General features: G+C 47.9%; 1 protein-coding gene across 2 annotated transcripts in view; it reads right to left on the reverse strand.

The window, feature by feature from the left end:
- LPCAT1 (lysophosphatidylcholine acyltransferase 1) overlaps positions 1-21,563 on the reverse strand; it is a 157,258-nt gene that overhangs the window by 32,358 nt on the left and 103,337 nt on the right. For both annotated transcript variants that reach the window (XR_013226574.1, XM_077310364.1), the window contains exons 8-10: positions 19,107-19,161; positions 14,973-15,055; positions 10,344-10,469 (exon numbers count right to left, since the gene is read on the reverse strand). Coding sequence is in view for 1 of the 2 variants with exons in the window: in XM_077310364.1 (XP_077166479.1) it covers positions 10,344-10,469; positions 14,973-15,055; positions 19,107-19,161 (264 nt within the window). In the remaining variant the exon portion in view is untranslated. The remainder of the gene's footprint in view (positions 1-10,343; positions 10,470-14,972; positions 15,056-19,106; positions 19,162-21,563) is intronic.

Below are 21,563 nucleotides of genomic sequence, written 5' to 3' on the forward strand. Positions count from 1 at the left end.
ATGTTGCAGCCTTGCAAATGGAATAGATGGAGAGACCATGGCAGAAGGCAGCAGATATAGACTGCACTTGAGCAGAGTGAATGAGGAGTTCCAGCAGGCAGAGTGAATGAGGAGTTCCAGCAGGCAGAGTGAATGAGGAGTTCCAGCATTCACGCTAATTCATAACACAGTTTGACATTTTCGACTAGCCATCTAGAAATGGATTGGGTTGTCAATGTTTCCCTATGAAGGAAAAGAAAAGGTTGTCATCTTTCCTAAAAGGTTTTGTCCAAACTGGGTAGAAGAGAAGTGATCTAGAACAGTGGTTCCCAACCCCCGGTCTGGGGACCGGTCCCGGCCTGTAGATCAGTCAGTACCGGGCAGTGGCTCCTCCTCATTCTCCTCCCTGGCTGCTGCCTTGGGGGCTGCCCTGCCACCCTGCCGCCAGCTCACCTTTGGTGCTCTCCGGTGGCTGCCATGGCTGGGGCTCCCCCTTGAAGTGGCACTGCGCAGCTACTGCTGGCAGCACCCACCCAGTGGGCGGCAGGAACTTAAGGGTGTGGGTGGGAAAGCAAGCAGAGCAAGGGCTCAGGCGGTGGCGAAGTCCCTCAGCAAAAGACTCCCCCCCCCCCCGGCCAGGATGCCCGTTTCTTCAGTTCCAAAGCAGCTCTTTCCAGAGACCACTACTCGAAACAGAAGAGCTTGCAGTGGGGTTGGAGGGAGGGAAAGTGTATCTGCACAGAGGATGTCAATGAACAACAGATACAGGGAAGTGCAACTCTGTTTTCATCTTCTGTCTTCTGGTGCAGCCTCACTTGGGGACGACAGCAAGCTACCTACTAGGATGGTGGGGCGAGCTTCTCATTGTAACACAGAATGCAGTAAAGCCTTTATAAACTCTGCTTCCTTCAACAGCTGAAGGTCAATAGTGTTTAATGAAAGTATCTTTTGTTGCCCAGGTTGCAGATTTGCAGATCTCTTTGATAGACAGTTGCCAAAGCACTCTGCGATCTTGTAGAACGAGCCTTGATGTCCGACAGACACCAGCATATGTAACCTCAGCATATGGGAGGCAGCTCAGATTCCCAGTAAGAAATTGACTGAGAAGATCCTGATCGACCCTTTCTCAGGCCCCAGCAGCAAACAAATAAAGACTCTAAATTGTTTTGTGCTTATCAAATAATAAAATATAGCTCTTTTGACATCTAGTGAGTGCAGCTCCCTTTCTGCCTGTGATGAAAGATTTGGGAAAAACACTGAGAGCATTTCCACACGCAATAAATGTAGTGAAATGTTTGCCGAATGTAGGCAGCATATTCCGGCCCCTCCACATGACGCCACCTACATCCAACGTCTGGGCAGCAGCCGGCTCACTACATCCTCCATTGTAAATTGCGACTTCAGGAATCCCCAAAAGTGGATTCACCAACCTAAAAAGTGCAATCCACTGGAGGACAACCAGCAGGCAGCCAGCAGAAGGAACATATGGAGGGTGACACATGTGATAGTCAGCTCTGCAATGTCCCGCCCTCTCCCCTCCGTTTCCTGCTCACCGGAGGAGGCAGAGCAGGGGTGATGAGGTGTGTGTGTGAACCACCCCTGATTAATTCTCCTGGATCAGCTACGGGTGCTGGCTGAGGGCTCAATGGGAACCTTTCGGCTGTTTTAAATGACTGGCGGGGGGGGGGGATCTGCCTCCCTCGCTGTTCCCTCTGCTTACTGGCTATTGTTTGTTTTTGTGGGGGGGGGAGGCTTTAAATAACATAGCAATGCGTTTTCACAGAATTGAATATGCATTGTTATGTGTAAGTCTCAAGTAAAAAAAAAAAATGGGTGCGAGACCAACAAACCACCGACTGGTTGGCCCCGTTGACTGACAGGTCAAGAAACGGTGATTGAAATAGTGCATCGCTCTCTCATTCGCTATTGGTGCATCACATGTGAACAGAAAAGACGCAGCAGGAAATTAAAAACCGAAGGCTTAAAGTTTAGCCTCATTAAAATCCATGATATAAACCAATTAGGGAAAACTGTTTCAAAAAGCTTGTAAGCTTACTTACTGATTCTATGGACCAGAAAGGCAGATAAAATTATTTGAGGCCTCTTATGTTTCTAAAGCAGGCTAATTGATTTATATTATAACACAGCTTTTCTTCTCCTTTCTTTTAAAAGGTCCTTAGTGTCCTAAATATTAAACATTTCATATCATTGTACATAGATTATGTACATAGATTATTGTTGTTGTATTAGTTTGTAATAGAATCTTTACCCGCTCCTAGCGGAGCTGATAAAATAAAGCAGTAAGGGCCCCAAGGGCGGGCCCTGCCTGGGATGAGGAAGGGTGCCGATAGGCCCCTTCCCCCAGAATGACAATCGGAGGGCCCAATCGGCATGCGCAAAGCTCACAATTGGTCCCTTGCCACCGGACTGACGAACTGACGACTTCGCTTGGACGCCGCAGGCCGGCGCCATTACCTCACTTCCCCTCGACGGTCCAGGTTGACGCCTGCCCACGGGGACAGCAGGCCCCAGCCGCCGCGGCTGTGACGGTGGTGACGACGTGGCCGCCGCCACCAACGTCACACCTCTCCGCCAGCCCCCGCACATGAATGCGGGCAGCGCCGTCAGCCGCCGCCGCCTTAAACAGCGCCGTCGCAACGGGCCGCCGTCTACCCCGCCCGCACCCAACGCAGCTTGGCCGAGGACACACGCGGCCGCCAGCGCCCGCCGACGCTTTGTCCACGAGCCGTGGCCGCGCCTCCACCCCTGCCCACCACAAGCAGCCATCCCGCAGGACGCTGTTGGACCCGGTGCCACCCGGTGCCACCGGCAGCTGGCTCTTGCCCTCCACCACCACTGCCAGGCCCCACACCGCTGCTCCAGGTTGCCAGATTCAGGTAGGCCACAGAGCGCGGGGCCCCTTCAAGTAATCATGCCACCTCACAGGTCGCCCCGCGCCCGGCATTGGGCCCGGGGCCTGGCCCCAGACAGCCGTGCTGCCAATCTCGCCAGCCCCGCTAGCGCCCGCTGTATTTCGGCGATAACGGGCTTATTTACTAGTCATAGAATAATAGAGTTGGAAGGGACCTCCTGGGTCATGTAGTCTAACCCCCTGCACTATGCAGGACACTCACAACCCTCTTGCTCATCCACTGTCACCTGCCACCCTCTTGAGCCTTCACAAACTCAGCCTCTCTGTCAGATGGCTTTCCAGCCTCTGTTTAAAAATCTCCAAAGATGGAGAACCCACCACCTCCCAAGAAAGCCTGTTCCACTGAGAAACCACTCTAACTGTCAGGAACTTCTTCCGGATGTTTCGATGGAATTTCTTCTGAATTAATTTCATCCCATTTGTTCCGGTCTGACCCTCTGGCGCAAGAGAGAACAACTTTGATCCTTTTTTGCGGCGGTGGGGGGGGGGGAAGTTCTTGACTTGGATTAGGATATTTACTCCTTATTGTTGTGGAAAAAGAAGAAGAAGAAGAGTTGGTTCTTATATGCCGCTTTTCCCTAACCGAAGGAGGCTCAAAGCGGCTTACAGTCGCCTTCCCATTCCTCTCCCCACAACAGACACCCTGTGGAGTAGGTGAGGCTGAGAGAGCCCTGATGTTACTGCTCGGTCAGAACAGCTTTATCAGTGCCGTGGCGAGCCCAAGGTCACCCAGCTGGCTGCATGTAGGGGAGCGCAGAATCAAACCTGGCATGCCAGATTAGAAGTCCGCACTCCTAACCACTACACCAAACTGGCTAAACTACATGACACCAAAGGCTCAAAAAGAGGCAAGAGAGCTGACAGAACCACTGTGGGACAATGTGGGACTTTGTGGAAATATATTCAGTAGAGCTCTTAGGAATCTCCTAGATAACTTGTGTGCAAATATAGACACACCTGGAATTTCCACATGAAAAGTTGCTATGGCAGCAAGGTGTGTACAGACGAAACTATTAAACCCCCTGTGTCAGGATCAGTCCCTCTGATCTCTGCCATGATTTGTGATTGACCTGAGAGACTCCATGTTGGTTTGATGTGTGCTTTAGAAGAACCTTTTATAACCCTTTCATGCTGTGTCTTCTTCTTGCAAATGTTGCTCTGTGTTTTGTTATCTGTAAGGGCCTGTCACCCAAGGCCAGACGGGTTGGCGAGGGTCTGGCAGGAAGCCCAGGATGGCACCTGGGAGCGGGGGGTAATTCATCTCTGGGAAAGAGGGGGCATTTGGGTGGGAGTGAACAATGCATAACTGCTTGCTTGCCATATATCTATTAGAATCGACTACAGACATCGGAGTGTTCAGATCTGCTTCCAATAAAGCTTTCCACCCTGTTGACAATCCCAATAAGTATTCCCAAACCTAGTGAAAAAGGACACAACCCCCTGGACAGTGCCCAAACCTCAAAACAGACTCACTTAAGGCCATAAAAGTATCTCGTTGAGAACTTTCTGGATTGGGGCGAAACCTCTGGCACCCCTGAAGAGAGGGGGCAGCTCATGGATGAATCTGCCACACTGTCAGGTGCAAATAGGAGGTGCAAATAGGAAACCCTCCGAAATCTAAATGACCCTGGGAACAGCAGCTCTGGATCCAGAGGGAACCATACAAAACTTCTTTTGGAGTGATTTATCAGCTCAATGAACCAAAGATGTCTGGGCTAGTATGTCTTGGGCTTCATTTGCCCAAGGTCTGGTTCATGAGTGGAATAATTTCTGGTCCACCAGAACTGAAACCCATCCCCCCAGAGAACCAGGTTCCCTCCCTGTCAGGGAACAGAATATCTGGGCCTTCCTGCAGCAGCTGACACAAGACGGTTAGAAGGGGCAATACAAGCCATCTAATTTAGCCAACTTATACCAAGATCAAGCTAAATTCATAATTAAACAAAGGGCCAAGAACATTAGTCGGCAAAGCGATCTAGCCAAAACACCAGAGTTTCTGTGTGCAGATAGGATCCGATACAAGCTTGTTCCAGCCCCATATCTGTCAGACCTAGAACTTCACACCCATAGAAGGGTCTTCACCCAAGCGAGATGCTCAGCTCTACCTACAGCTGTGTTGGAGGGGCGTTACAAAAAAAACCCTCTTGCTCAGCGACTCTGTCCTTGTGTCAGCGGAGGGATAGAGTGTGCTTCTGTTCTGCCCCATTTACAATGGAGCAGATATTAATGGGAGCGATCTGCAAACATCTGGAGGACAATTTGGTGATCCAAGGAATTCAGCATGGATTTGTCTCCAACAGGTCCTGTCAGACCAACCTGGTTCCTTTTTTGACCAAGTGACAGGTTTGCTGGATCGTGGAAATTCGGTTGATGTTGTTTACTTGGATTTTAGTAAAGCTTTTGATAAGGTTCCCCTGATGTTATGATGGATAAGTTGAAGGACTGCAATCTGGATTTTCAGATAGTGAGGTGGATAGGGAATTGGTTAGAGCAGCAGTCCCCAACCTTCATCTGGTCGGGGACCGCCTCCGGGAGTGGGGGAGAGCCAACGGCCCGGCTGCTGCAGTTGCTCATGAACGTGCATGCCCAATTGCTGCGCATGCGCGTTTTGGCCACCAGGTGGCGCTAACACGCATGCACAGAGTTGCCGCACATGTGCGTTTTGGCCACCAGGGGGCGCAAACGCGCATGCACGGCAGTTCCGCGCGTGCGCGTTAGTGTCGCTGGCATGCCGACTGCCGCACTGGCCTCTTTCCCCCCCTCTTGCTGCAGGGGGGGAGGCAGGTGCAGCCGCTGGCGGCCCGGTATGATGGCCTTTACGGCCCGGAACCGGCCCGCGGACCGGGGGTTGGGGACCCCTGGCTTAGAGAACTGCACTCAAAGAGTTGTTGTCAATGGTGTTTCATCAGACTGGAGGGAGGTGAGTAGCGGGGTACCTCAGGGCTCGGTGCTCGGCCCGGTACTTTTTAACATATTTATTAATGATCTAGATGAGGGGGTGGAAGGACTACTCATCAAGTTTGCAGATGAAACCAAATTGGGAGGACTGGCAAATACTCCGGAGAGTTCAACGAAATCTGAACACAATGGAACAATGGCCAAATGAGAACAAGATGCAATTTTAATAAAGATAAGTGTAAAGTTCTGCATCTGGGTCAGAAAAATGAAAAGCATGCCTACTGGATGGGGGATACACTTCTAGGTAACACTGTGTGTGAACGAGACCTTGGGGTACTTGTGGATTGTAAACTAAACATGAGCAGGCAGTGTGATGCAGCGGTAAAAAAGGCGAATGCCATTTTGGGCTGTATCAACAGGGGCATCACATCAAAATCACAAGATGTCATAGTCCCATTGTTTACAGCACTGGTCAGGCCACACCTGGAGTACTGTGTGCAGTTCTGGAGGCCTCACTTCAAGAAGGACGTAGATAAAATTGAAAGGGTACAGAGGAGAGCGACGAGGATGATCTGGGGCCAAGGGACCAAGCCCTATGAAGATAGGTTGAGGGACTTGGGAATGTTCAGCCTGGAGAAAAGGAGGTCGAGAGGGGACATGATAGCCCTCTTTAAGTATTTGAAAGGTTGTCATTTGGAGGAGGGCAGGATGCTGTTCCCATTGGCTGCAGAGGAAAGGACATGCAGTAATGGGTTTAAAGTACAAGTACAATGATATAGGCTAGATATCAGGAAAAAATTTTTCACAGTCAGAGTAGTTCAGCAGTGGAATAGGCTGCCTAAGGAGGTGGTGAGCTCCCCCTCACTGGCAGTCTTCAAGGAAAGGTTGGATACACACTTTTCTTGGATGCTTTGGGCTGATCCTGCATTGAGCAGGGGGTTGGACTAGATGGCCTGTATGGCCCCTTCCAACTCTATGATTCTATGATTCTGTGATTCTATGGTCCAGCCGAGACCATAATAGAAGCACTGTCTGGGAAATCAAGTGAGGGATCTTCCTCTTCCTCTTCCAAAGGGCGGTCCCATTGCCCGACAGACAGGAGATTCCCCCGTGACAGCATTACATGGAAGCCTCCATGGTACTGGAGGGGCCGAACAGGGACGAAGAGGGGCAACGGAAGGCGGATCCTCTGGAATATTCAAGGCATACATCTGAGTAAGAGGCTCACGGAACGGAGGTGTGGCTATAGGTTGAACCAATCCTGTAGGACGAGGTTCAGGTACAAACGATTTGTCCTTGCGCTTGGACTTCTTTGTCTTCTTCAACGGAGGATCTGTTGAGGTGTTCAGCTCCGACGTAACTGGAGCCGGCTTCGTCAAGGTTTTCTCAGCCTCAGACGTCAGGACGGGTCTCTTAGAAGGCTTGGAGGAAGTTCCTCCCCACAGGAAGCAACCGAGGAGGGCCAGATCCAGAGACAGACGTTAACTTAGAAACCGACCTGGAGGGCGTCGGTTCCGACTGGGTTCGTAGAGGGGGATTGGCAGAGAGCGCCCTCTCCCAAAGTGCCGCTTTCAGCTTAGCGGCTCTGTCCGATCTAGCCTTGGGGGTGAATTTTTGACGGACGGCACAAGAGGCCACAACGTGGGACTCACCCAAACAATTTAAGCAACGGTCATGTTCATCAGTAACTGCCATCTTAACTGCACACTGACTACATTTCTTGAAGATTGCCTTAGAAGCCATCGTCAATTAGTAAGGAAAAAAGGTTGGTAGTCTGGAGACTAGCGCAAAGACGTCCACTATCTGTGGCGGTGAAAAGAGAACTGAGGAGGGTGGGCGCTCCGCCTGGTGATCAGCAGGCGGGAAAACCCGCGCATGCGCGATCGTGGGGGCAAGCGGCCTCTTTGGAGATTTTTAGCTACAGGCCTGCACAAGCACAGTCCCAATGTGGGACGGCACGACAAGACGGATGATGAACTGCGGTTTCCTTTAGAGCTTTAACTAGTATAACATGTTTTGTGTTTGGGCTGCACTAGAGGATGGAAGGTACTTCCAGGAGGGAGGGGGTCATGCTGCAGTCCTTCTAGCTCACTGATTCTCTTGGCTGCAGTGATGGCTAATAGGAATACATTTTCATTGTCAGGAGATGATGGAAGAAGGTAGCTGTGGGAAGTACAAGTGATAGGTTGTAGCTTAGCTCTGGACGGTGGACAGGGGGAAATTGGTTGAAAAGCGCTCTGGATTACCTCTGTGCAAACAGTGCTTCCGTTCAACATGAACATGAAAGAATGATATGGTGGCTAGATGGGCTCCTTTGAAGTTAGAGGAGAACCCTCCCTGAGCCAGACTGAGGTATTTGAAGACCCTCTTTATCCATGCATAGAAACATTTCTATCTGGCTAAATGCAAGCACTAGGTGGATGATTTTCTGGAGTTAAGGAGTACTTCTTTTACTGGTACAAATAACCAGTTGGCAGTTCCATGCTGTTACCCAGAAGCTGCCAGTGTTTGGACATAAGAACGATTTCTGCAGTAGGAGGCTGTGTTCCTGAAGGAGAGGAATGTATCTCTTGTTAAACATGTTGGAAACGAGTGCTTGCACTCCAAAGCTCACACCTTGAATAAATCTTTGTTGGTCTTAAAGGGGCTCCTGGACTCTGATTTTATGGTGCTACTTCAGACCAACACGGCTACTCATTTGAATCAGCCAGGAAGAGGAAGAGAAGGAAGAGAAGGAAGAGGAGTCACCCAGCTGGCTACATGTGGAGGATGAGTGGGGAATCAGACCCAGTTCTCCACTTTAGAGGCTGCCACTCATAACCACAACACCAAGCTGCCGCTCTAAAAAGGGGCTATAAGGATGGATAACACACATTCCTGTCTCTATTTGTCAAGGATCCTGAGGTATTCATAAAACTCTCATCCACCATCACATTTCAAATGAATCTACTTGCTTTCCCTCCAATTGCACTCAGTGCAGCTTTCACTTCACTTTCTAAAAGTGCAGGTTCTTCTTAAAAAGTTTCTTCTTGGACAGAATCTGTCATCCTTTCATCTCTTCTGTATATCATTCTTCATCATTCCTTTATTTTGTCCTGTTCATTTAATGTATTTGCACTCACCTTTCAGCATGCCTGTGTTTTAAATTTCCCTTTCATTTCTCGGCTCTTGTGAATCTTGCTTCTATGCCTCTAACAATTTAAGAATTTCCTCAGTCATCCATCAAAGCTTTTCATTTCTTTTGGCTACAGAAATAGCCTTTGTGTAGTCTTCCTTGATAATATAACTGCTTCAGCCCATTATTTTTCTGGTTCACATTACTATCCAAATATCATTTAGATAGTAGGGATATCAAGGACTGAATCACTTTAAATTTAGATAGTAATTTTGCATTTTGAATGTTTTTGTGTTTTCCTTCAGATTTATTTTTCAAAATAAATAATTCGATATGTAGCACACTAAATTCTTGGTCTTGTTTTAAGCAGAGAGAACAGAGCTTCTATGTCTTTTGCTTACAACTATGTAATATGTTTGATTTCTATGTTGGTCATCCCATGTTGCTCACATATATAATTGTCTGTTTGCAATGAACAAACTGTTGTCTTCACAGAATACAATGATTTGCTCTCCTGGAGCAGAGGTCCATCAGTGTCTATTGGCCACGAGGCATAGGGGTGGTGATGCTATGTATTCTTGATGCCTGGGGGGCAACTGTGGGAAGGCTTCTGGAGTTCTGGCTCCACTGGTGGACCTCCTGATAGTGCCAGGTTTCTGGCCACAGTGACACAGTGTTGGACTGGATGGTCCAGTGATCTGATCCGGCATGGTTTTATGTTCTTATGTTTCATTCATTTCATGCTCCTAACCCAAGCCTTCCAACAATATTTGATTCTGTTTTGTTTCCGACTTTTGCATTCCTGCCATGTATGTTTATCTGCACATTAGTTACGTGATGATTTCTCCCTGGACACTTGCTGATGAGAAAGAAATTGAAAACTTTTATGCATCTGTAGCTGGGGTGTAAACTTGATGATGGTTCTGTTGTAACACATTTTGTAAAGCTTCACTGATTTTATTGAGACAGACTCAATCAGCCCCAAACTATTAGGGCAACTTCATTTATTCTGTGTTTATCATTTCCAATGTCAAATATGGTCACAGCAGTTATGCTGAAAACCTTGGCATGGTGATCAGGAACCAACTGGGGCAGAGGTTCTGAATGGGTGGCTGGCAACACAGGATAGGAATTTCCGAGGCAAAAGGGTAGAGGGCAGTGAATAATGTGAGTGATAGGGCATTCTTGGAACAGGGACCCCTTGGCCTTTCTGTGAAGCTTCACTTATTTTATTGAGTCAAACTTAATCCACATTACTGGAGCAACTCCATTTATTCTGTGTTTGTCATTTCTAATGTTGGCGTGTGAGGAACCAGGTACTGTTAAAGATGTGTTCCCTTATAACCTATTTTAATAAATTTTACAAAGCTTTCTTAAACAACACAATTGTAAAAGGTTACATTTGATCAACCTACTCACCCAAGGCTTCGTACAAGTTTTGCAAATTCTAAGAGACAGGTGTTTGAAGGGAGACGGAGTTGCCCTTCAGCCAAAGCTAGCTGACAGTCTTCAAAAGTATAGTCTGTTACCGAAACTCCCAATGCCCTTTGGTAAAAGAAGTGGGCATTAATTTTACTACAGTTTATTTTATTAAGGATTCACATAAAGTGACAATTGTTTTAAATCAAAATTGAAAGCATATATATTATTGAAAACACACAAAGCAAAATACAGAATTTCAAGGGAAAACAGAGTAAACAGAGTAAATGACAAACCCCAACAACTCAGAAAATGAGCCGTGATACTTTTAGTGCATTTTTATCCAGATCAGTCTCCAAAAGAGCCCAGGACACTGTACATGTTCTTTCTTTATCCTCACAACCATATTAAGAGGTCTGTTAGGTGGGCCCAAGGTAACTCAGAATGTTTTATGACCACTGAGGATATGAATCTGGTCTCCTTTGTTCTCATCCAGCTCTCTAGCCACACCACCATACACAAGGAAGGCAGATTTGTCCACAGCCCTTAAAACACCATATTTCTTTTCTGTGCATTTGCCTCTCAGCTGTGTAGTAAAGTGGGGTGGATGCATGTTTTAAAATGTTTATTAAAGGCTTCCTCCTCAGCAGACTACTGCTGATAAGACAAAAAAGCCAAAAATAATGACAACAACTGATGAAAGATTGGCTTACCTGAAGACTTCTTCTCTTCAGTGGGGCGGAGTCCTCCAAGACTGGCTAGGTCATGCCTCCACTTACTTCAGATAGGGTTATGCAAATCAGTATGCCTTTACTGACCTGCAGTAAGCTGACTCCTCCAGGCATACATGGGCCTTTTTGAGGACTGCCTCATTATTTCTGTGAACTGAATCCCCGAGGACACTGTCCCCATCTTTTGACAAGACAGCTCCGGACAACATGGCCCCCACTAGAGTATCAACCAGAGGTGCTTTTAAGTCCTCCGTGGCATCTTCAGGGAGTATATAGAATTTCTTGCTATCCCATGTAAGAAAATGCCGCTACAAGGAATTGCCCACTCTGCCCTCAAGACATTCTCAAATGCCTAAAACAAGTGACACACGCAAAGCTTGTTGGAAGGCCACAAAACCTCTTCTGAGATTTTTCTACATGTGCAGCAGACTGGGATTCATGGTCATAATTCAGGCTAGTAGTCACCTTTTCCAGAAGCCTCTGAAAGTGATCTGCCTGGAAAATCTGGATGAGGCTTCCTTCAAGTTGGACCATTCCTTAGACCAGTGGTCCCCAACATTTTTATCACCGGGGACTGGTCAATGCTTGGCAATTTTACTGAGGCCTAGGGGGGGGTAGTCTTTTGCTGAGGGACATCACTGCCACCTGAGCCCCTGCTCCACTTGCTTTCCCGCCGTGCCCCTGACTTCCCGCCGTCCGCTGGGGGTCGCGGCCAGCAGCAGCTGTGCAGTGCCACGCCAAGGGGGAGCCCCAGCCATGGCGGCCGCTGGAGAGCACCAAAGGTTTGCTGGTGGTAGAGTGGCAGGGCAGTCCCCGAGGCAGCAACCAGGGAGGAGGAGGATCTAGGGCCCGGTACTGGTCCCCGTATTGGGGGTTGGGGACCATTCCCCTTCTTCTAGCTCAGCTATGACTGGCACCGAAGTAGCTATTGACTGGCAATCACCCCTTTCTGCCTCAAAGCATTGGGGTGGACTGTTAAATCACATATGCTTTCTATGCCTTGATTGGGAAGACAAACTGTCTCCTTATTCCGGGTCTTTTAGCTCTTGTTTGACTTCTGCTCTCTTGCACTGGAGGAGAGTCTCACTAGTGGAAGGTGAAGAGCTTACTGCCCACCCATCAGCTGCTGGAGGGACCAAGGCTGACAGATTCGAAGACACAGAGTCCTTAGCAGGCTGTAGGACAGCGGTTCTCAACTCCACCTTTGGCGTTGCCCCAACTTCAGTGGCGCCAGCACATGTGCGTGCAGGCAGGCCGCTGCCGCCGCCACAGCAGCCACCACCAAAGTTGGGGTCGTGCCAAAGGTAGAGTTGAGAACCGCTGTCCTCACCCATCTCCAGTGCTCACCGGCAGCAGCACCTTCTTCCCGGGAGCGTCGCACCTCTTGCTGAGAGGAGACACGGTTGATAACAAGCAGGCTGTTTCTCACCTTATCTGCAGCCTGAGGTGTTGGGCTGGCCAAGGCCGTGCTAACTGGCCAAGGCCGTGCTGGCCAAGGCCGTGCTAACACTTTGGCCGGAAGCCTGGGGTGGCACCTGGATGGAGGATGACAACCCTCCCCTTGGGAACGGGCCTGATTTCGGCGGGAGAATTGCATTGATAACTGCTTGCCTCCCCAATATCGACTTTAGATGTTTAAGTGTTCAGATCTACTTCCAATTAAAGCTTTCTTTCTATAGAAGCCTGGTTGTGAGTTTTGTCTGCCCTTGACACCCTGCTCCAGCAGAACATGGGTAAGGGGCTAGGGTGTCTGTGATGATGCAGACATCCCTGGCGGGGAGGACAAAATGCTTTCTAGGCACCCTACATAAGACACCTCTGCCTGACTAGACAAGTTGTGTGTCCTCTCCTTCCCTGCCCCCTCCAGCTTCTCCTTTTTGTGTGGGAAGAAGCCACCATCTTCTTTGTCCATGAAGAATCCATGATTTAAAAAAAGACTCTGTGAAGTCCTGTAACCTGCAGAGCCCCAGAGCTTCAGCACAAAGGTCCTTCTGAAGCAGCTGGGCTAATAGGACTGGAGGAATCAGCCTATCTTGGCTCAGTAAAGGCGTACTAATTTGCATAGCCCTGTCTGAAGCAAGCAGAGGTGCGACCTAACCAAGTCTTGGCCGACTTCCCCCAATGAAGGAGAAGTCGTCTCACTTTAAGTTTGAGTTCAAATCTTGTTTAATTTATCACTTCTATCATTCTCTGGATCTCTGAACAGTACACTGTAACTTTCCTTATAAGGATTAATATGGAAAAGGATGTTAGAGACCTTTCCACTATTAAAGCATTACAGAAATAATCATTATCTAAACATTTCAAGAGAATTCACTGCAGAGACTCATATCCGGAGGATGGCATTTACTCATTTCTATAGCAGTGTGCAGTGATCGGTTCTCCCATCTCCCCCATCGGAATGCATCTGTAAATGTGATAGGGGAGTGATTGAGGACCTCATGCACAATGAGATGGATTGTCCTCTCTATGGCCCATTATGCACAGGCCATAAGGCCCGCGCTTGCGGCAGTAGCGCTTCGGTTAAAATCACCAAGAAAGCACGCCCCCACCGCCAGCGCAGGCGCCTCCCGGCCCAAGGCTTCGGAAGACCCGGATTAAGTGAACGCGGGATCTTCCGGAGCTTCCTGGGTAAGCTGGGGCTGCAGCGGCTCGGCGCTGTGCATAATCGGTAGCGCCCGGGCCGCCCAGCTCAACCTGCTGTGCCCCTTAAGGGACACTGCACACCCCTGCAGGCTCTGTGGCGGCAGGGGTGACCTCCTGCCCCACCGCTCTCCCTGGCCCCTCCCCACCTTCCCCGGCCACGCTGCTGCACTTACCTCGGCCGGGCCTCCTAGCCCCGGTGTAAAGCGCGCACTACGCCGGGGCAACCCAGCATGCCCCGCTCCCGTGCATTCACGGGAAACGGCAGGGCATTGTGCCCCGCCGCAACGGCACAGCGCCAGCGCGTGGAAGCTGGCACCATGCATAAAAGGCCTATGATGAACCAAGAGGCACGTTTATTAAAAGAATACTCCCTACCACCACAGGCTTCTCAAAAACTGAATATATGATTTTTCTATTGTCTGATATTGATGCCTACGTTACCAATAGAATTGCACTGGTTGCCCTCGCCGCTAGGAAAATTAGGTCCAAATTGTGCAATCAGGATTAAAATCCTAATCATCGTGGTTCCTTTTTATCTGTGTAACCTTTTATTACCATGTAGGAACTCTACTGACAACTTTTAAACTCCTCATGATCTTGTCAATTTTATGTCTTAATTTTAACTGATTTTGTATATAACAGTCAATTTGTTAGAAATGGCCAATGGCTGACTGATACACTGAATCTGAAACTGATTAATCATTATCAGCACCATTGCAGTACAACTCTAGTACAACTCATACTGTCCAATAAGAGTCTTTTTCATTTATATTGGCTGCAATACATTGTGTCTATCAAGCTCCAGGTACTGGCCATTGGCTGAGTTAGAAAAATATCCTCCTTCTTATGGTTTTGTTCAGCTTGAAATGACAGAAGCTGAGCCAGGTTTGGAGAAGTTCACATCATCCTAGGTCACCTTCGGGAAATGACCTGGGAGTGGATGGATAGGGATCTCTGTCACCATCTTTTTCCTATTCCACTCACTGAAAAAGCTTTTGCTGTTGTAGCAGGCAAAATACAATCAGTTTTGCTTCAGGACTGAATGTGGCAGCTGGTAGACAATGGTGCTGGGGAAAGGACTAGATGCCTTCAGGAATCCCCTTCCTCCAGTTCTAGCTCAAATCTCAGTGCAACCCAACTAAAGCAATCCCCCCGCAATAGTTTGTCATAAGTATGAGGAATCATTATATTTATGCAACACAAGATACACATCAGATCAATATGACTATCTAATAAATCTCAAATCACTTACTTTGCCATGACCCGTCTCACATTATTTGCATACAAAGAAGGATTATTCCTTTCCTCTTCTGAAGGTACATACACAGGCAAGAACTACAATAAGAATAATAATTTTTATCAGGAATTTCAAAGGAAATTAGAGAGTCTGCTGAATTGCAACTGATAATGAAGCTCAAGACAATGAATCGTCTTGAACTGAATTGAGTTTCCCGTGGTTTCCTGTGTTGTTGCCAATGCTGGTAATCTCCATGCCTATATGCCCCTCTCCATGCCACACCTAATCGAATCACTCCTAATACTGTAATTTGGTATCTGAAATCACTCTACTATCCAATTAGATGGACAGATGGATCACATTCTAGCTGAAGAAGTGAGCAGTGATCCACAAAAGCCCATATCCTACCACAAATTGTGTTAGTCTTTAAGAACTCTTGCTCTTTTCTACTGCTAAAGACAGACAAATCCATCTTGATCTGCCCCACCTACACTGAGTGCAATTCCACTACTGAACTTTCTTTCTTATACAACTAGGGCATAATACTCTCAAAATAGTTAGAGCTATCCTGCTCAAAGGTAGCACGCAATGTTACCTTACGTAATTTTAGCTTAAGTATAAAATATCCATCTGAGAATTCTCTGGAGCATCTTAAGCAGGCGGTCAGCTCTAATCTAAAAGTGCCAAGTAGTGTCTTGCAAACAAAACAAAACAGCCCCCCCCCCCAGCATTTTTCAGTTTGGGTCTATTGGACATGGGGGGGAGGGGGTAGTAGTTCTGAAAAGAAAATGGATCTGGGATTTTTATGGAACCCCTGAATTGTTCCAGATCCCTGAAGAACAGCATGGACACATCTAGGGATGGTAGTAGGTAAGGCATAGTGTCTGGCAGACTGACATAGACAGAGATGTTATCGAGAGGCACTTGGCTGCACTGGATGAGTTCAAATCCCCTGGGCCGGATGGTGTGCACCCAAGAGCACTGAAAGTACTTTCTGGACAGCTTGTGGAACCTTTGTCCATCATCTTTAGGACCTCTTGGAGCAGGGGTAGTCAAACTGCGGCCCTCCAGATGTTCATGGACTACAATTCCCAGAAGCCCCTGCCAACATTCGCTGGCAGGGGCTTCTGGGAATTGTAGTCCATGGACATCTGGAGGGCCACAGTTTGACTACCCCTGTCTTGGAGGATGGGAGAGGTGTCAGAAGACTGAAGGAGAGTGGATACTATCCCAATCTTCAAAAAAGGGAGGAGAGATGACCCAGGAAACTGACCTCTGCTGAAATGAAGTCAATGGAGCATATATTAAAGGGGCGATATGCAAAGAGCTGAAGGATAACTTGGTGATCCAGAACATCAGCACAGATTTATCTCCAACAGGTCCTGCCAGACTAAACTAGTTTCCTTATCTGACTACATGGCAGGCTTACTAGATACTGGAAATCCAGTTGATGTTGTTCACCTGGATTTCAGTAAGGCTTTTGACAGTTCCCCATGATGTTGTGATGGGTAAACTAGATGAATACAGACTGGATTTTCAGAAGGTTAGGTGGATAGAGAAAAGATTAGGGAATGACACCCAAAGAGTGGTTGTCAATGGGGTTTCATCTAAGGTATTGGTTTTGACCTTTAAGTCTATATGTGGCTTGGGTCCTACTTATCTGAGGGACTGTTTATCTGCGTATTCCCCCTGTGGGACTCTTCATTCTGCGGGTATGAATTTGCTGGTTGTCCCGGGCCCCGAGACATCCGCCTGGCCGTAACCAGAGCCAGGGCTTTTTCAGTCCTGGCCCCAACCTGGTATAATGAGCTCCTGACACAGCTAAGGGCCCTGACAGAACTCTCTGGGTTCTGTGGGGCCTGTAAGACGGAGCTCTTCTGTCAGGCATTTTGTTGAGCCTGGGACAGGGAACCGTTGCCACCTGTGGATCCCACCCTGTTTTCTAAGACCAGGCTCCTAGGATTTTCGGATACCAGGATAGGCCCAGGGGCCGACCAACAAGGCTGAGTATTAAGGGGTTTTCAAGGAGGCCGGAGACTCAGATGACGCAATCTGGTTGTTGTACGGGGGTTTTAGGAGCTTTTATATTGTAATTTCTAGAGCCTCTTATGGCGCAGAGTGGACTACGCAGGGGTGCCACCGAAAGTGCCGCTCACGCGTGATTTCGGCCATGCATGGCGCATGTGCGGGCATGGCCCTGATTCCCTCTCCCCCCCCCCTCCTGGTTGTCCCGGGCCTCCTGCAGTAAGAAGCTTCCCGGCCTGGGAAGTTTTTTACTGCGGGGGGGGGCGGGGCGGGGCGGGGGGGGAGCCCAGGTCGCGACCTGCGGGTTGGGGACCACTGGCCTATATGGTCGCTCCCAATTCTATGATTCTATGACCCAAGTAGAAAAATGCAGAATAAAATAAAAGCCAGCCTCACCCTGGAGCTGGCATAGCTTCTAATACAGTACAGTTTAAACCATGGCTGCAGGAGAAGCATCCCCAGTATCTGTGTGCAGCAGATATTGCTGCACACGCAGACCCAAGAAGTTCAGCTAAGGTGGTGGGTGCTGAGCGCTCGTAGGCTGGGGCAGGCTTCTCTTTGGTATAACTGAATATACTCAAATAAAAGCTGAAACATTCAGCTTATATTCAGGGCCATTCCGCACCAGGATCTATGTAGCAAATTGGTTGCAGAACAAAAAAACACAATTTTAAATGGTGGAATTCATTGTTATGCATACCTGCCTTTGTAGTGGAATCCAGTTGCATTTCTATTGTTTCCCACAGGTTTCCAGTCTCGGCAAAAATCGAAGCGATATTGCCGAGCTTTGTCCCGCCCCTGGCCGTCAAGCAGCCAATGGGCGGCCGTTATCATGCTCCCAAAAAGCCCCTTTCCCTTTAAGGAAAGTAAAAAAAAAAAAAAACACGTTGCAACGAATCTGCATAGATTCGTTGCAACAGAGAGACCCATCTAGCTAGCAGGTAGTGTTTGAGCTGCCGTTTCATCGTTGCCACGCTCCCCCCCGAGTGAAAAAAAAATCCCCCCCCCCACGGACACGATTTTTGGCCGAAAATAGAGTGAAAAATAAAGGGAAAATAAACCAGCAAACGGGGCTGTGTGGTGCTTGGTGACTTAAAACAGCTCTGGAGAGGGACTGCAGCCAGGGAAGCCTCGCTGGGTAAATGAAGGCTCGCTGGTGCCTTGATCTCCGCTCGCTCCGAGAAAAAAAAATGGCGATCCTTCGCCAGAAGATCAGAGGAGAGAGCTAGGGGGAGGGTCTTTGCAGAAACCGCAACAATGGTAACGCACAGAACTTTCCCGCTAGTGTTGCATATTGGTTGCAAGAGTGTAGCGCTTTCTGGAGGGTGAATCCACTTTTTGGTATTTCCCTGAAAGCGCTACAACGAAGCGCTTTTTGCGGATCGGTTTCAGGAGTGTTGCAGATTGTCAACGACGTTGTGCATAACAGCAAAACAGTAGCGATTTCAATTTGCAACCATTGTGCAATTTTGAACGAGTGCAGAATGGCCCTCAGGCTCAGCTATAGGTAAAAAGGTAAAGGTATCCCCTGTGCAAGCACCGAGTCATGTCTGACCCTTGGGGTGACGCCCTCCAGCGTTTTCATGGCAGACTCAATACGGGGTGGTTTGCCAGTGCCTTCCCCAGTCATTACCTCCCCAGTCATTACCTCCCAGCAAGCTGGGTACTCATTTTACCGACCTCGGAAGGATGGAAGGCTGAGTCAACCTTGAGCCGGCTGCTGGGATTGAACTCCCAGCCTCATGGGCAAAGCTTTCAGACGGCTGCCTTACCACTCTGCGTCACAAGAGGCTCTCAGGCTCAGCTATACCGGTAGCCTATCAGATTCTTTCACCTCTATATAATATCAGAAAAATATGGGTAAGATATTTTTGGCTATTTTTCCAGCCCAGTTTAGCTGAATGCACACCCCTAGTGCCAAGTGAACATTCTAGTAAGGACACCTGAGAGGCTGAAGAAATAATGGCAAGAAAATTTACAACTGATCCTGTTATGCTGGTTTCACCAAGACAAGGCTTCTCCTATGACATATTTAAGACGTGATTAGAAAATAGAGAATGTAGTGTTAATTTATAACGTTCATGGAGACACATCATCTCAAGAGTCTATAAATTTTATACGAACCTCAATTTCCACAAAATTATGAAACTGACATAAAGTAAGCCACAGAATTTTCAACCTTTGAAAAGAAAAGAAATACATTTTTAATGCAAAAGAACTTTAAGGTGTTCTTATACGTTATATGTAACATCTAATGGGGTTGCACTTACCTGTAACTGTTGCTGATTGATGCCTTGTGTGCAGATGTACCTTGGGACTGCGCAAGTGCAGGTTGGCTACAGAAAACTTTTACCAGCTAAGCTCCTACAGGGGGTGCTCTTGCCCTTAGTACTGCACACCCAGCACACAAGTGACGAGGGTGGAGCGCCCCCAACCTCCTCAGTTCGAACCCTACGATGCGAGCTCGGATCCAATGCATCCAGTACCGGAACAGACCATGGCTCACAGCGGGGGTGGAGGCAGGGTATGTGTATCTATCTGAACACAAGATGTCAGTGGACAATGGTTATAGGTAAGTGCAACCCCGTTTTCATTATCCGTCTTGTAGTGTAGCCCCACATTGGGACCTTCATGAGCAAATACCTTAGGAGATGGGGTGAGCTCCTCAGGCAAACATAGATCGAAGAACTACCTTGCTGAATGCTGATTCTCTCCTGTCTAGCAGATCAATAGCATAGTCCTTAATGAATGTCTCTTCTTTAGCACAGGTTGCTGCCTTGCAGATATCTGCTAGCGGGATATTACGATCGAATGCTGCCAATGAGCTCATAGCGCGTACAGAATGCACTCGAACCTGGACTGGGCAAGGGATCATTGCTGTGAAGTAAGCAGACCTGATCGAGGACACCATCCATCAAGGTATGGATTGTGCCAAGGTCTTGTTACCCTTATTGGGTCCCCAATAGCAAACAAATAAAGACAGCGAAGAATGAAAATCCTTTGTCCTGTGTAAATAGTATAGCAACGCTCTATGAACATCTAGGGAAGGTAATTTTTCTTGGAATCCAACTCAGGGTTAGGAAAAAACACTGTTAATGTAATGTGCTGAAATAAATGAAATCAGGAAACCACCTTGGGCAAGACCGTTGGGTCAGGCCTCAAAAATACCTTTGAGGGGGAAATTTGTAAACATGGGGAATCAGTACTGAGGGCCACCAACTCACTGACCCGTCTGGCTGATCTAATGGCAACAAGAATTGTAAGAACACTCAAGGGAGCTGATTGTAGGGGTTTGAATGGCGGGCCTATTAAGGACTACTGAAAGGGACCACTGAAGCACAATCCTAGGTATGGGGTGAAACATATTCACAAGTCCTTTGAGAAACCTCTGTGACAACTTATGAGAAAAGATAAGATGATCCCTGTACCTCCTCATGAAATGCTGACAAGGTAGCCAGGTGGGATGGACAAAACCGCCGAACTGTTCTGAGCCAAATAAAGAAGATAGTCCAAAAGTATGGGAAGGGAAAAGGAAAACAGGCAGTGTCCGCCGTACCTGGTCCATTCCTCAAATTTTGCCCACTTCAGGTTGTAAACACATCTTGTGGATGGCCTATGAGATTGTATGAGGACCTCTCGTACCCCTCAGGAAAAAGCAGCTGATGCTCTCTGATTAACCATACAGCAAGGGGGAGCCTCTGAATTTCTATGATAGGTTCTGAATGGAACGTAAATAAGTAATGAGTGAAAGGGAACAGAATCCCCCTGCCTCAAGACAAATGTAGAAGGAGGGAAAACCAATGGGACCATGATGGAACTACTAATAGTGCAGTGGAACCCTCCAGCTGCATTTTTGGAAGAACCTTGGAGATTAATGGCAGGAGTGGGAGAACATAAAGGAGAGTTCCATTTCAAATGAATTAGAATGTATCATCCAGGGACCCATTCCTCTGCCTGCCATAGAGCAAAACATTGGGTCTTAGAAGACTCTGGGGATGCAAAGAGATCTATCTGGGGAAAACTTCACTCCTGGAACACTGGAATCAAGTAATGGTAAGTTAGAGATCATTCGTAAGTCTGAATGAATTCCCTGCTTAGTCAGCCTGCCTGTACTTTCAATTGCCATATCCATATCCAATTGCCACTGCTGTCTCCGATGTTAGAATTGCCTCTTGGCAGAGGATGTTCCGCCTTGTTTGTTCAGATAGAACATGGTGTCTGTTTGTACTAGGATCTTCTTGTCCCATAAAATATCTGAGAGCAAAGTTAGAGCCAAATGAACTGTTCAAAGCTCAAGTAGATTTATATGAACTTTGTGTTCCGAACGAGACCAAGTCCCTTGAATAGCCGCACCTTCACAATGTGCCCCCAACCCATAACAGAAGCATCGATAGTTAAAACTACATCATAGGTCCATAAGCCAAAGGGGACCCCAACGACGAGATAGGAATCTAATGCCCACCATTGAACAGATGAGGCTAAGGACCTTGGGACTGAGAAACAGCAGAAAAGGAGTCTCTTAATGGGTTCAAACACCCTAGAAATCATACTTGTAATTCCCTCATACAGGACAACAGAAGT

The sequence above is a fragment of the Paroedura picta genome, chromosome 14 (assembly GCF_049243985.1).
Source record: "Paroedura picta isolate Pp20150507F chromosome 14, Ppicta_v3.0, whole genome shotgun sequence".
Taxonomy (NCBI): domain Eukaryota; kingdom Metazoa; phylum Chordata; class Lepidosauria; order Squamata; family Gekkonidae; genus Paroedura; species Paroedura picta.